This window comes from Saccopteryx bilineata, chromosome 2, assembly GCF_036850765.1.
Source record: "Saccopteryx bilineata isolate mSacBil1 chromosome 2, mSacBil1_pri_phased_curated, whole genome shotgun sequence".
Taxonomy (NCBI): domain Eukaryota; kingdom Metazoa; phylum Chordata; class Mammalia; order Chiroptera; family Emballonuridae; genus Saccopteryx; species Saccopteryx bilineata.
This window is the reverse complement of record NC_089491.1, coordinates 174,725,526-174,741,549: the sequence shown is the minus strand read 5'-3', so window position 1 is coordinate 174,741,549 and position 16,024 is coordinate 174,725,526. Positions and strand designations below refer to the sequence as shown.

The 16,024-nt window shown below is 36.9% G+C and overlaps 1 protein-coding gene across 9 annotated transcripts in view; it reads right to left on the bottom strand.

Moving 5' to 3' along the window:
* WNK1 (WNK lysine deficient protein kinase 1) overlaps positions 1 to 16,024 on the bottom strand; it is a 197,307-nt gene that overhangs the window by 86,708 nt on the left and 94,575 nt on the right. For all 9 annotated transcript variants that reach the window (XM_066258668.1, XM_066258659.1, XM_066258660.1 and 6 more), the window contains exons 2-4: positions 14,680 to 14,852; positions 5,199 to 5,419; positions 3,586 to 3,743 (exon numbers count right to left, since the gene is read on the bottom strand). In XM_066258668.1, coding sequence (XP_066114765.1) covers positions 3,586 to 3,743; positions 5,199 to 5,419; positions 14,680 to 14,852 — 552 coding nt within the window. The remainder of the gene's footprint in view (positions 1 to 3,585; positions 3,744 to 5,198; positions 5,420 to 14,679; positions 14,853 to 16,024) is intronic.

The window sequence follows — 16,024 nt, the reverse complement described above, 5'->3', positions numbered from 1 at the left end:
TTTGAAAAGGTAAACAAGATTGATGCACCTTTAAGTAGACTCACCAAGAAAAAGAGAGAGAGGACTCAAATAAATAAAATTAGAAATGAGAGAGGAGAAATAACAACTGACACAACAGAAATACAAAATATTGTAAGAAAATACTATGAAGAACTGTATGCCAAAAAACTAGACAACCTAGATGAAATGGACAAATTCCTTGAAACGTACAATCTTCCAAAAATCAATCTGGAAGAATCAGAAAACTTAAACAGACCAATTACACCAAAGGAGATCGAAACAGTTATCAAAAAACTCCCAACAAAGAAAAGTCCGGGGCCCGATGGCTTCACAACGGAATTCTACCAAATATTCAAAGAAGAACTAACTCCTATCCTTCTCAAACTATTTCAAAAAATTCAAGAGGAAGGAAGACTTCCAAACTCCTTTTATGAGGCGAGCATAATTCTGATTCCAAAACCAGGCAAAGACCACACAAAGAAAGAAAATTATAGGCCAATATCTCTGATGAATATAGATGCTAAAATCCTCAACAAAATATTAGCAAACCGGATCCAACAATATATGGAAAAAATCATACACCATGATCAAGTGGGATTTATTCTGGGGAGGCAAGGCTGGTACAATATTCGTAAATCAATCAATGTGATTCATTACATAAACAAAAAGAAGGAGAAAAACCATATGATAATTTCAATAGATGCAGAAAAAGCATTTGATAAAATCCAGCACCCATTCATGATCAAAACTCTCAGCAAAGTGGGAATACAGGGAACATACCTCAACATGATAAAAGCCATCTATGAGAAACCCACAGCCAACATCATACTCAATGGGCAAAAATTAAAAGCAATACCCTTAAGATCAGGAACAAGGCAGGGGTGCCCCCTTTCACCACTCTTATTTAACATAGTCCTGGAAGTCCTAGCCACAGCAATCAGACAAGAAGAAGAAATAAAAGGCATTCAAGTTGGAAAAGAAGAAGTAAAACTATCATTATTTGCAGATGATATGATATTGTATATAGAAAACCCTAAAGTCTCAGTCAAAAAACTACTGGACCTGATAAATAAATTCAGCAAAGTGGCAGGATATAAAATCAATACTCAGAAATCAGAAGCATTTTTATACACCAACAATGAACAGTCAGAAAGAGAAATTAAGGAAACAATCCCCTTCACAATTACAACCAAAAAAATAAAGTACCTAGGAGTAAACTTAACCAAGGAGACTAAAGACTTGTACTCGGAAAATTACAAAACATTGATAAAAGAAATCAAGGAAGATATTAACAAGTGGAAGCATATACCGTGCTCATGGTTAGGAAGAATAAACATCATTAAAATGTCTATATTACCCAAAGCAATTTATAAATTCAATGCAATACCAATTAAAATACCAATGACATACTTCAAAGATATAGAACACATATTCCAAAAATTTATATGGAACCAAAAAAGGACACGAATAGCCTCAGCAATCTTAAAAAAGAAGAATAAAGTGGGAGGTATCACACTTCCTGATATCAAGTTATACTACAAGGCCATTGTACTCAAAACAGCCTGGTACTGGCATAAGAACAGGCATATAGATCAATGGAATAGAACAGAGAACCCAGAAATAAACCCACAGTTCTATGGACAACTGATATTTGACAAAGGAGGTAAGGAAATACAATGGAGTAAAGACAGCCTCTTTAACAAATGGTGTTGGGAAAATTGGACAGCTACCTGCAAAAAAATGAAACTAGATCACCAGCTTACACCACTCACAAAAATAAACTCAAAATGGATAAAAGACTTGAATGTAGGCCGTGAAACCATAAGCATCTTAGAAGAAAACATAGGCAGTAAGCTCTCCGACATCTCTCGGAGCATTATATTTGCTGATTTATATCCACGGGGAAGTGAAATAAAAGACAGGATAAACAAATGGGACTATATCAAACTAAAAAGCTTTTGCACAGCTAAAGACAACAAGAACAGAATAAAAAGACAAACTACACAATGGGAGAACATATTTGACAATACGTCTGATAAGGGGTTAATAACCAAAATTTATAAAGAACTTGTAAAACTCAACACCAGGAAGACAAACAACCCAATCCAAAAATGGGCAAAAGAGATGAATAGACACTTCTCCAAAGAGGACATACAGATGGCCAATAGGCATATGAAAAAATCATTAGAGAAATGCAAATTAAAACCACAATGAGATATCACCTTACACCAGTCAGAATGGCGCTTATCAACAAAACAACACAGAATAAGTGCTGGCGAGGATGTGGAGAAAAGGGGACCCTCCTGCACTGCTGGTGGGAATGCAGACTGATGCAGCCACTGTGGAAAACAGTATGGAGATTCCTCAAAAAACTGAAAATCGAACCGCCTTTTGACCCAGCTATCCCACTTTTAGGAATATACCCCAAGGACACCATAGAACGGCTCGAAAAGGAGAAATGCACCCGCATGTTTGTGGCAGCATTGTTCACAATAGCGAAGATCTGGAAACAGCCCAAGTGTCCGTCAGAGGACGAGTGGATTAAAAAACTTTGGTACATATATACTATGGAATACTACTCAGCCATAAGAAATGATGACATCGGATCATTTACAATAACATGGATGGACCTTGATAACATTATACGGAGTGAAATAAGTAAATCAGAAAAAAAACTGAGATGAATCCATACATAGAAGGGACATAAAAATGAGTCTCAGAGACATGAACAAGAATGTGATGGCAACAGGGGCGGGGGGGGGGGGGTTGGGGGAGGGGGTAGGGGGTGAAGAAGGAGAGAGGGGTTAGGGGAGGGGAGGGGCACAAAGAAAACCAGATAGAAGGTGACAGAAGACAATTTAACTTTGCGGGAGGGGTATACAGCACAATCAAATGTCAAAATAATCTAGAGATATTTTCTCTCAACATATGTACCCTGATTTATCAATGTCACTGCATTAAATTTAATAAAAAAATATTAATATTAAAAAAAAATATTCAATGAAATTTGCTTAACTTTCATGCATTTCATGGAAAGCCTCCACATTCTTACAGTAAACTTCTTTCAGTGCTTTTTATTATGGACCTAACATATGCTTCCTAAGTTTTAACTGGACAAAGCTAGAAATCTCTCTTTTGGCAGAGATGAATTACCATGTGTAATTTAAACTAGAATAAGGTTTAAATTTATACCTTAAACATTGGTTAGTTACTTAGAATTGATTTAATAAATTAGTGTATCGATTTTAAGCCATTCAGGGAATAGTCAAAACAAAGCAGCTTAGGTTAAAAGCGTTACTCTTAACTCAGATAATGAGCTTTATGGTGGGAGAAAATGACAACTTACATATCTCATAAGAAGCGTGTAAATGAATGCAAGGAGGGTCAGGAATATAAATTGATGCTTCTTTGATCTTAATGTTTGCTTTCACTGTATCATGAGCAAGAAATAACTCAACTCCCACTTCCTCTAACACCTCAGTATGTTTTCCATTAATGCTCCTTTCTGCATGGTTTGATGTTCTCCAGCTTGGGATTCCTTCTTAATGTGACCTAAGCTCACTAGTCAGTGAGGGGAAGACTTACACTGGTCACGCGACGGTAGATCTGCGCAGCATTCTGGCATTCTGAGTAAGGGTATTCAGACGTGGCCATCTCAAGCATGCACATTCCAAAAGCATAAACATCAACAGATTCATCATATTTCTCTTCATACATCTCAGGGGCCATGAACTCTGGTGTACCTTAAATTAAAAGAATGATTCAGATTCAGAAGCTGCAGGTGTTACTCACCCAGGGAAGAAGCAGGAGTTGACCTGTGAGAGAGAATAAAGTGGAAGAGGGAAAGTAGGGAGGGGTATTAGGAAGAGAAATAAAATCTTAGTCTGTTTCATTACCTATCTTATATTATAGATCATCCACTGCAGGGTCTTTTTATAAAAGAAACTAGGACAGTATGCAAGTGTTTTTATTTACTATTTCAAATGGATTATTGTACAAAGTCAAAAGTAAAGCCTTAGATAAAAGATAAATAGATGTAACTCATTTGGAAAACAAGTAAAAGGAAAAGGTAAGAAACTAGCAAGGAATAAAATAGATATAAGGGTATATACCTATAAGACAGAACTATGGGTTAAAAAAAGATCTTGACTGCCCCCTACTGTATGGCAGCTGTAAGGTTAGTATTTAGCAGGTTCAGAGACATTTTTGGTGGTTAAGAACTAGGGGGAGGACAGAGGGTGTACTGCTGGCATATAGTGAGGAGAAGCCAGGGATGCTGCTAAATAATCTTCCAATGTATAAGAAATCCCTTATGACAAAGAACTATCTACCAAAAATGTCGATAGTACTTAAGTTATATCCTGTTTTAGATATATCATTATCTTTTGAAGAGTAGGACTAAGGACAAAGTTGATAAAACCAAACTTTCGGAATGAACTCATATTTTCACATTTTAAAATAAAGTTTTAATAGGCAGATATTTTCCAATATACATATAAATCCAACAAATTATTTTAAAAACTAAAATATATATGAATTGTTTATGTGAAAAGATGGTATCTATATATTAGTATATAATATGAATATCAACAGAATGAAACAATAGGATTAATAGTCACATAAGGTTTTGTTAAGAGTTTACCTTCTCTCTCTCTCTCTTTTTTTTAGAGACAGAGAGAGAGACAGACAGAGGGACAGATCAGGACAGATATACAGGACGGGAGAGAGATATGAAGCATCAACTCTTCATTGTGGCACCTTAGTTGTTCACTGATTGCTTTCCCATATGTGCCTTGACCAGGGGGCTACAGCAGAGCAAGTGACCCTTTCCTCAAGCCAGTGACCTTGTTGCTCAAACCAGCAACCTCAGGGTTTAGAACTTGGGTCCTCCACATCCCAGTCCGATGCTCTATCCACTGCACCACAGCCTGGTCAGGTCCTCTTACTTCTTTCTCTTTATATAATTTACAAAAACGTTAATAGTCTACATACAAGATGATTCTATATAGAAGCGTACAAGTATAGAAAACTACACATACTACACAGCTCATAAGTGGAACTGATCGCTTTCTAAGCTCAAGTTGTGACTATTTATTTGGAGGTTTATTTTGCATAATAAAAGCTTTGACAGGATCTGACTTCTAAATATAAGGAATGTCAAAAAGCCAGTTAGGCTCCAAGGTATACTTGAAACATACCTATCACGCTCTTGGCAAAAGAAGCTCGCTTCAGGGTTGCCAGACCTAAGTCTCCAATCTTGACGGAGCCTGTAGGGCCAGTGATAAAGATGTTGTCACACTTAAGATCGCGGTGAATAATAGGTGGAGTTCGAGTATGAAGAAACTGAAGTCCTTTAAGGATCTGCCGGCACCAGCTTCTTAGAACTTTGATCTTCATCACCTTAAACCTTTTCAGGTACCTAGAAAAGACAAGGTATTCCAAACAGGTTATCAATGATATAAGTTTACTGCTTTGAAGAATTCTATTAAATCCTAGCATATCTGAGATAGGAATATCAAGTTTAGAATATTAAGAACTTTAAATGTTCGTGATACTTTCAGTAAGGTTAAAGGAGATGGATAATAAGTGGTTGGTAAGTGAATTCTGGTAACAAAGCACAAAAAAATTAATCCCTTAAAATTAAATCACTACTAAAATGATTTAAAAGTTAAGAGGTAGAGTTCAACTTCTAGTAAATAATGGAGCAATTCTTATTGGACACATATAATTATAAACTATAGTGAAAATATATACAAAACAACTACCTGAAGACTCTAGAGATCAATCAAAATCGGGTATAAATTGGAAGGGAGTTCACATGATGAAAATCAGAAAGCACTGCTTTGAGCTTCCTACTTTCTATGCCTTTTCAGCTAAGGGAGGCTTCAGTCTGATTATGCAGGTCAGTTCAAACCTGGATAGAACCTGTAGCCATATTAGGTGAGAAAAATAAGGACAGAGTTCGCCTGACCTGTGGTGGCACAGTGGATGGAGCGTTGACCTGGAATGCTGAGGTTGCCTGTTTGAAACCCCAGGTGTGCCTGGTCGGAGCACATACAAGAAGCAATCTATGAACAACTAAAGTGAGTAAGGACAGAGCTCAAGATGACCACAGCATCTAGAATAGTGCTGTCCAACAGAATGTTCTGCAATGACATCCACCAGACAAATGTAAATATAAGATTTAAAGGGAGACTAATTAAAATTAAAAATTCTATTTAGCAGGTACATCAGACACATTTCAAGTCCTCAACAGCTTCATGTGACAAATGGCTACCACTGTGAACAGGGTATATTGTAGAACATTTTCATCACCACAGAAAATTCTACTGGACAGCAGAAACTTAATAAGTAAATGGGGAAAATTCCAGAAGAGAAATATAGAAGGGGAACTTTGTATTCAGCATATTCACCCTGCTCAAATCTCTGAAATATGACTTCTAAAATATGTACATATGGGTAAGATTCCAAGCAGCCCAGCTAGTGCTAAAAGAATGAACAGAGGTTTCTGCTGATGCTGCCTACCCTCTACGAGAAAGATAAAGTTTGAAGATTGAGTTTACATACATAATTTATCTGGAAACAATCAAGAAAAAAAGTAAAGAGCTCTAAAAATAGTAAATATAAAAAGATTAACATTTCCCTAATATTTTAAAAATACATACGAATAAAGGAAAATTCATTACATTGTACATATGGTCTATAGAAATGTAAATGTAACACAAAAATTACTGCATAAAGAATAAAATATAAGGGATAAATGAAACTACATTATATTTGAGCAACTTTCCTTTGTTTTATAAGAAATTATACATATCAACCCAAAGCACACTGTGAAAAGTTAAAGATATAACTACAATCTCTAGAGCTGCTTTAAAATACCCCCCCCCCACACACACACCCAAGGATGTTAACTAAAGAGTTAATAAAGAAACTAAAATGAAATTCTATTTATTTCATATAAAGAACACTAATGGTGAAAGTTGATTTTCTGGTTTCAGAAAATATCAAATTCCAGTCAAGGTGGCAGAGCAGGTAAACACGGGACTCTCCTCTCATGACTATATCAAAATTATAACTAAATTACAGAACAACCATTTAGAACTGCTTAAAGTCTAGCTTAACAGAAGTTCTAAAACTAAGGATATACAGAAGCAGCCAGGTAGAGACTGGTAGGAAGGCAGTGACATGGAAATGGCAGTTCCCACTCCCACGTGTGGCAGTTAAAACTTAGAAGGGAAACCTCAGCTGAAAAGGTCTCCCATGAGGAGCAAGGGTTCCCAGCCTCACACCAGGCCCCTTAGCCCATGGCTCAGGTGTCTGGAAAAGAAGTCTCCATAACTTCTGCCTGTGAAGACCAGTGAAATTGTGGCTGAGTGAGATGGAGGATTGCAGGAGACCTACGCATTCTTCTTAAAGAACCAGCACATGGACTTACTCGCTATAGCCTCCTGGGCTGAAAGAGCAGTTTGAAAGGTGCCAGGGAAGTAAAGAAGGAACTGAAATTGTCAGGCTGGAAAGTGAGGGCTTAAGGGGCAGCTCACCCCAAAAAAGAAGTGCTGGCAGAAGCCACTGTGTCTTTGCTTAGGCTTCCCCACAGAGGCGCAGCTCGGAATCGCATCTAAGTCTCAATTCTAATACTGTTCTCCCACCCCCATTCCCAGAGGCCCCACCCCTCCCAACTTGCAGACCCACCTAAGCTGCTTCCAGTGGCTTTTCCTATACAAACAGCTCATGTTGTAGACTTTCCTAAAGACTGTCACATGTTCACAAACCCTAAACAAGCAGCATCTGGCCTTTGTGTGCTCTTGCTAATAAGCAGCCCCAGGTCTGACAATAGTGGCAGTCAGCCTCAGTTTGCAGCTTAGCCTCTCCAGGGCACTTTCCAGCCTAGAACAAGCAGCAATTGTTTGCAGCAATCAAGGTATTTGTAGCTCCTACCAGGTGTTCCCAGGTGAAGCAAAGGCAGTGTCTCCCTTGGCCTACACCTCCCAAGTGGCCCCTGTAGCCAGATTCAAATAATACCACAGTACCACCCAACCACCTCCACAAATGACATATTCAAAGGGCAAGCAGACTTGGCAGCCTCTAGAGCAGGGGTTGGGAACCTATGGCTTGCGAGCCAGATGTGGCTCTTTTGATGGCTGCATCTGGCTTGCAGACAAATCTTCAATAAAAAAAAAATAATAACGTTAAAAATATAAAACATTCTCATGTATTACAACCCATTCATTTCCTACTGCTCATGTTCATGGTTGCAGGTGGCTAGAGCCAATCACAGCTGTCCTCCAGGACAACACCAAATTTTTATTGGATAATGCATAACATACACGGGTTGTTGTATGGCTCTCATGGAATTACATTTTAAAATATGTGGCATTCGTGGCTCTCTCGGCCAAAAAGGTTCCTGACCTCTGCTCCAGAGCCTGGTTAAAGAAAAGGCAAATCCTGCTCCATAGGGTCAGGCCCTGTACAACAGCTACTCACAACAAATCAGCCTGAGGGTCAATCCCTTCCACTGACATACCAACAGCAATCAACTACAACAAGAAGGCACATACAACCTAAAACAAGGGACATACCTGGAATACCAGGTGACCAGAGAAACTGCACCACTTGATCTCATAGGACACCTACTACATAAGGTCACATTGCTAAGACCAGGAGATGTAGCAACTCTACCAATACATAGAAAAAAACACAGGAAGGAAGCCAAAATGAGAAGACAAAGAAACATGTCCCAAATGAAAGAACAGAACAAGACTCCAAAAAAAGAACTAAACAAAATGGAGACAAGCAATCTACCAGATGCAGAGTTCAAATCACTGGTATTAAGGATGCTCAATGATCTCAGTGTAAACTTCAATAAAAAGATAGGAAACAAGACAAAAAAAGAACCACTCAGAAAAGAAAAATATAATAACTGAAATGAAGTAAGCATTAGAGGGAATCAACAGTAGATGAGATGAAGCAGAGGATCGAACCAGCAATTTGAACAATATGGTAGCAGAAAACAGCCCATCAAAACGGCAAAAGGAAAAATGAGGATAGTTTAAGGGGTCTCTGAGACACCATCAAGCATACTAACTCGCATCACAGAGGTATAAGAAGGAGGAGAGCAAGGAATTGAAATCCTATTTGAAGAAATACTGACTGAAAATTTCCCTGATCTGTCAATGGAAATAGATATGTAAGCAGAGTCCCAAATGAAATGAACCCATAGAGGCCCATAGCAAAACATATCATAAATAAAATGCCAACAGTTAAAGACAAAGAATCTTAAAAGCAGCAATATAAAAGCAGTTGATTAACTATAAGAGAACTCCCAAAAGACTGTCACAGCTGATTTCTCAACGTAAACTCTATAGGTCAGAAGGGATAGGTACAAAATATTCAAAGTGATGAAAAACAAGGACCTACAACTGAGAGTATTCTACCCAGCAAAGCTATCATTTAGAATCAACACAGATAAAGATCTTCCCAGGCAAGAAAAAACTAAACAAGTTCATCACTACCAAACCAGTATTACAAGAAATATTAAAGGGACTGCTTTAAGAAGAAAAAAAAAAAAAGATTAAAAATATGGCTAATAAAATGACAGTAAATACATATCTACCAACGACTTAAAACGTAAATAGATTAAATGTTCCAATCAAAAGACATAGGGTGGCTAAATGGATAAGAAAACAAGACCCTTATATATGCTTTCTACAAGAAACTCATTTTAGATCGAAAGACATACACAGACTAAAAGTGAAGGAATATAAAAAGATATTTCACAACAATGGAAATAAAATAAAATATAACAAAACAGGCAAAAAAAACAACTGGGGTAACAATACTTATGCCAGATGAAATAGATTTTAAAACAAAGGCTGTACAAAGAGACAAGAAGAACCCAGTAATTTCACCTTTGGGTCTTTATCCAAAGAAAACCAAACACTAATTCAAAAACAAATGCATCCATATGTTCATTGCAGCAGTACTTACAATAGCCAAGATAAGGAAGCAACCTAAGTGCCCATCAATACGTGAATGGATAAAGAAGTGGTATATGTATACAATAGAATATGACTTAGCCTTAAAAAAGAATGAAATTTTGCATCTGCAACCATCTGGATGGACCTAGAGGTACTGTGCTGAGTGAAATAAGTCAGACAGAGAAAGAAAATTGTCATATATTTCTGTACATGTGAAATCTAAAAATTAAAATAAATGAACAAACAAAACAGAAACAAACTCAGATACAGAGAACATTTTGATAGTTGCCAGATGGGGAGGTGCTTAGAGAATAGGTAAAAAGGGGGAAGGGATTAAGAAGTACAAACTGGTTTACAAAATGTTCATGAGGGTGTAAAATATAGCATAGGGAATATTGTCAATAATATATTGCAATAACTATGTATGGTGCCAAGTGGTACTAGATTTATTGAGGTGAACACTTAGCAAGATCTATAAGTATCTAATCACTATGTTGTACACTTAAACTAATACAATATAGTATGTCAATTATAAAATATTATTTAAAATAAGTATCAAAACACAGTAACTTCTGAAGGGTGAGGGAATGGCTGCCTGGGAAGAGGTATAAGGCATTTAATGAGAGAGAGAGAGAGAGAGAGAGAGAAATGGGAAGTTGGGGGGAGAGGAACAGGAAGCATCAACTCATAGTAGTTGCTTCTCCTATGTGCCTTGACCAGGCAAGCCCAGGGTTTCAAACCAGCAACTCCAGCATTCCAGGTCAATGCTTTATCCACTGTACCACTGCAGGTCAGGTATAAGCCTTGTATCTTATAACTCACTAAAATTATTTAGAATCACTAGAATTTTCCACATATACAATTACTTAATCTGCAAACATGGGTAGTTTTATTTCTTTCAAAAAATTTTATGTTTTATTGTAATAAGGGAGCCGTCTAGAACAAATACTGAATGTAAATGGTGGAAATAGACATCCTTGCTTTGTTCCAAATCCCAGGGATAAACAGTTAAGGTATGACTTTAGCTATAGGTTTTTCCATAAATGGTCTTTATATCCGTTTGAGGAAGTTCCCTACTATTTGTATTTTGCTAAGAGTGTGGCGCAGTGGGATAAAGCGTTGACCTGGAACACTGAGGTCGCCGGTTCGAAACCTTGGGCTTGCCTGGTCAAGGCACATATGGGAGTTGATGCTTCCTGCTTCTCCCCCTTCTCTCTCTCTCTGTCTCTCTGTCTCTCTCTCTCTCTCACTCCTCTCTCTCTAAAAAATCAATAAAAAAAAATTTAAATACTACCAATGTTCCTACCTGTTCTGTATTCTTCTGGGTATGAATACAGATTTGTTTTAAATCTATTTACTTAGTGCTATATACACATCCTCTTCTCAAATACTGTCTTTCCTCATTCTCTTAATTTTTTTCCTTTTAGAGTAAAACTAAACCTAATTCTCATTCCATTTCTCATCTTTTTTTCAAATTTTCCATTTTTTTCTGCTTTCCGATTTCTTCATATTTATTGTTTACTCACTCTATTCTGCTGTTTAACCTATTACTGAAGTATTAATTTTAAGGATTTATTCTTATTTCTAGTTCTTTGAATCTTTTGCAACTATGCCTGAACTTTTTTTGATTAAATTATATTTCTTCATTATGGTTTCTATTCATTCTCATCACTTTATATGCCTCTCATCACGTCATATATCTTTATTGACATCTGTTTATAGTTACACACTTATTTTACAATCACTTTCAGAGTGGTCTATATCTTTAATTCCTGTGGTGCTATTTTTCAGTTGTATCTGATCATCTACACTGGTTGGTAATTTAATCGTGAGGTCACCTTCATTGGAGACTGTTTTGTCCATGGATACTATGAACAATGAGTATGAAAGTGTACCTGGGAACTGTCATTGGGTTCTGAAACAATTATGATGTTTATTCCTAGTTTTGGGATTCCAGTACCAAGCAGGTAGTATAAATGTATATTATAGAGCCATCTGCATATGGCCTAGGCTGAAATTTCTATTTTTCATAGGGACTCCGCCTTCCATCCTAAGTTCTGGGAAGAGGCAAAAAAAAAATCCATGTCATGTTTACCTGTATGACATACAGAGTTCTTCCTTACATGGATAACTGTTTTTTGTTACAAGCTATGTTCCAGTTCCCCTTTCTACTGAGTCCTGGCATGAACATTAAAACTCAAGTATCCAATCCTCAAGGCTCATAAGTGGTATGAAATACCAACAGAATGCCTGGGTAACAACTCCTGTTTGGCCTTAAGTTACTTCTTCTGGCCTTTTTTCTGAAGATTACCTTTTTTTCTCTTTGAAGCTTGGATCCATATTGAAAAAGCTTTTACTATATTCCACATCTTAGTTTGTTGTTAGGGAGTAGGCCATCACACAGGGACTTAGCCAAATACATTACCCAAAGCCCCTTATTACAGTTTTTAAAACAAGTCAACTTGTAGGCTACTCATTTAGGGTGTGCCTGATAAGACTATTGACAATCTACTAAGTATCCAAATCAGTGGGGAAAAAAAAATCTTAAGATGCAGATATACACAAAACTACTTCCACACTAATCTTTTTTTTTTTTTTTTCCTGAAGCTGGAAACGGGGAGAGACAGTCAGACAGACTCCCGCATGCGCCCCACCGGAATCCACCCGGCACGCCCACCAGGGGCGAAGCTCTGCCCACCAGGGGGCAATGCTCTGTCCCTCGGGGCGTCGCTCTGCCGCGACCAGAGCCACCCTAGCGCCTGAGGCAGAGGCCAAGGAGCTATCCCCAGCGCCTGGGCCATCTTAATCCAATGGAGCCTTGGCTGCGGGAGGAGAAGAGAGAGACAGAGAGGAAGGAGGGGAGGGGGGAGTGGGGAAGCAAATGGGCGCTTCTCCTATGTGCCCTGGCCAGGAATCGAACCCGGGCCCCCCCGCACGCCAGGCCGACGGCACACTAATCTTCTTAATTCATTTAAATACTCAGCAAGTTTCAGGCATACACTGGGAGAATAGTCTAATGGAAGAAACAGACACGTTAATAACAAAAAGCCTGGATGACTAGGATAAGGGTGTTTTGCCATAAGTATTACAGAGGTTGGGAGGAAATTAGAATTTGCAGAGGAGAAATAATTTGTTGGCTTTTCAACACATTAATATCTTAAACATATAAAACTACATGCAAGTGACTACATACAGGAGATAGAAGACTATGGTTCTAAGATCTGGGATTAATAAGCTAAGTAAAAAGTAATAAACAATAATATACACTACAGAGATAATTTTTTTTAAACACAGAGTTTATTCTTGTATTATTATTAATTATTGCATTTTTAAAACTTTTTTTTAAGGACTTTATTAATTTTTCAGAGGAGAGAGAGAGAGAGAGGGAAAGAGGAATAGAGAAGGGGGAGGAGCAAGAAGCATCAATTCCCATATGTGCCTTGACCAGGCAAGCCCAGGGTTTCGAACCGGCGACCTCAGTGTTCCAGGTCTACGCTTATCCACTGTGCCACTACAGGTCTACAGAGATAATTTTTAAAAATCCAATTCCTCCACAATAAAAAATTTCCGGCAACTTCTCTGGCCTGACCCCCCGGACCACAGAACCTCGTTGGGCGGGATGCACTGTTCTAAACAAAGCTTTAGCTATTCCACAAAAATTAAAAAAAAAAAAAAAATCTCTGAACCTATGTACCTTGATTGTTTAATGTCACCCCATTAAAATTAATTTAAAAATTTTTTCCACCATATAATTTACCCTAGTACCCTCTCTGAGTACAAATAGATAACTGAGTACAAAACAAACAAACGCGCTGAGATTCCAGAGACATATTCCAAGGAACAGGGAATTTCTGCATTTTCCCTATCCGTATTCCTGAAAGAGATGATACTTCTGTTTTGGATTCAATTTCTGATTATATGGGAAATAAAGTTATGCACTAATAATGTTAACAATACAGTGTGTATTTGATATAATAGTAGCATAAGTGCAATAAAAACTGCCCAATACAAGGTGATAAAATAATGGGTCAAGTATCTCAAAAAGTTTCAACCTCATTTTAATCACTAGCGGGCTACCTTGTTGTCATTTGATTTCTGATCTTTTAGCCCAGGGATCGGGAACCTATGGCTCGCGAGGCAGATGTGGCTCTTTTGATGGCTGCATCTGGCTCACAGACAAATCTTTAATAAAAAAATAATAACGTTAAAAATATAAAACATTCTCATGTATTGTAATTCATTCATTTCCTAACGCTCATGTTCATGGCTGCGGGTGGCTGGAGCCAATCACAGCTGTCCTCCGGGACAAACACCAAATTTTTATTGGATATGCGTAATGTACACGGGTCGTTATATGGCTCACAGAATTACATTTTAAAATATGTGGCGTTCATGGCTCTCTCAGCCAAAAAGGTTCCCGACCCCTACTTTAGCCATTCAATATTAGAAACACCAAGTACTATGACTTTAAATAACTTAGGTTTATTTTGCAATAATGTCTCATCTAAATACTTACCAATAAATAATTATCAAATCGCTTTATACACCAGAGGATTTTGTGGGCAGAAAGATGTGCTAATATATAACAGTTGAAGGGACTGTTCCCTCCTTAGGGAAACAAAAGTAGGACACACAAGGCCTAAAACAAGAAAACTCAAGTTTTCTCATACTTGGTCAGCATTTATATTGATGAACTTACGTTTTAAGTGTTCCAGATGTCATAAGTTCAGTCACCAAAACAATGCACTTCTTTCCTTTTACTGTGGACTCCCAGGAATCATAGAATCGAACAATATTGGGATGCTGAAGACCCTTTAACATTTCAGCCTCTTCTCTAAATCTCTGTCTCTCAGATTTTGTTAACTTTCGATCCTACAATAAAAAACCAAAACAGAATACAGTTTAAAATAATAAAACACCAAGTTATGGTTAAATTTAGGTGGTAAATATTAAATTATAATGATCAACAATGTTAAAACACTAACAACACTAAGTTTACTACTAATGACTAATAATTTCTTCAGCCTATCATTCATGTGTGAAAACAGGCTAACGTATATTTAAGAAAACTCCGGATTATAAAGTCATGCTTGAGATTATTTTAGTAACAGTACTATTAATGTATGCTTCAGATACAATCTCATTTTGTATGTGCAGTTACAGCAAAAATAAGTCATCTACTGCTAGAGATATGCAATTTATTAACATGAAACAAGTATAGGTTTTGAAAGAGAAAAATCTTAATATGAATTCCAGTCTGTTTTTGCTTTGATTAGAATTTCCTTTATGAATATACACCTTCACCTCACAGGACTGTTGTAAGAATTAAGAAATCTATAAGAATTAAATAATCTACTAGGTATGTTTTTGTCACGTTTAAAACACCCTGCACTTCACAGATTAGTTCCTATCTGGGGTAAACTGGAGAAAAGCACTTAATTTGTTGTTTTGTCCTTGACAAGGTCCCATATACACAAACTCTGAATTTAATCAAAACTAAAATTGAAATAACAAAAACAAACAAAAACACAAAAAGCTAAGAGAAAAACAAAAAAAGAAATAACAAAATAAAAAAATAAAAAAACCCCTAAAATTGAAGCTATTTCTCTCACATTAATATTTGTCAAAACATGTAATACATATTTTAACAAAGTATTCCATGCATACAATAAAATAATGTGTCCATCATACGGTTAAATAATTAAATATCACAGGCATAATCTGAAGCCCCCTATGTAACCATATTGTCTTTCCCATTACAATTACTTACCCTAAATAACCACTACCCTGAGTTTGAACATACCATTCATATATGGGTTTTTATACTTTATCTGGAATGTTAAAATTTCATGAAGTGATGTTATGTAGAGTATGTATTCTCTGGAAGCTTAATTTTTCACTCATAATTGAGATTATTCATAATGATATACAAGGTGACATTGTAAGATATCTACCATATATATACATTTTACAATTTATAAAATCTACTAATAAATCTTTAAGTTGTTCTCCATTTTTTGCTACTGTACTGGTACTGCAATGTT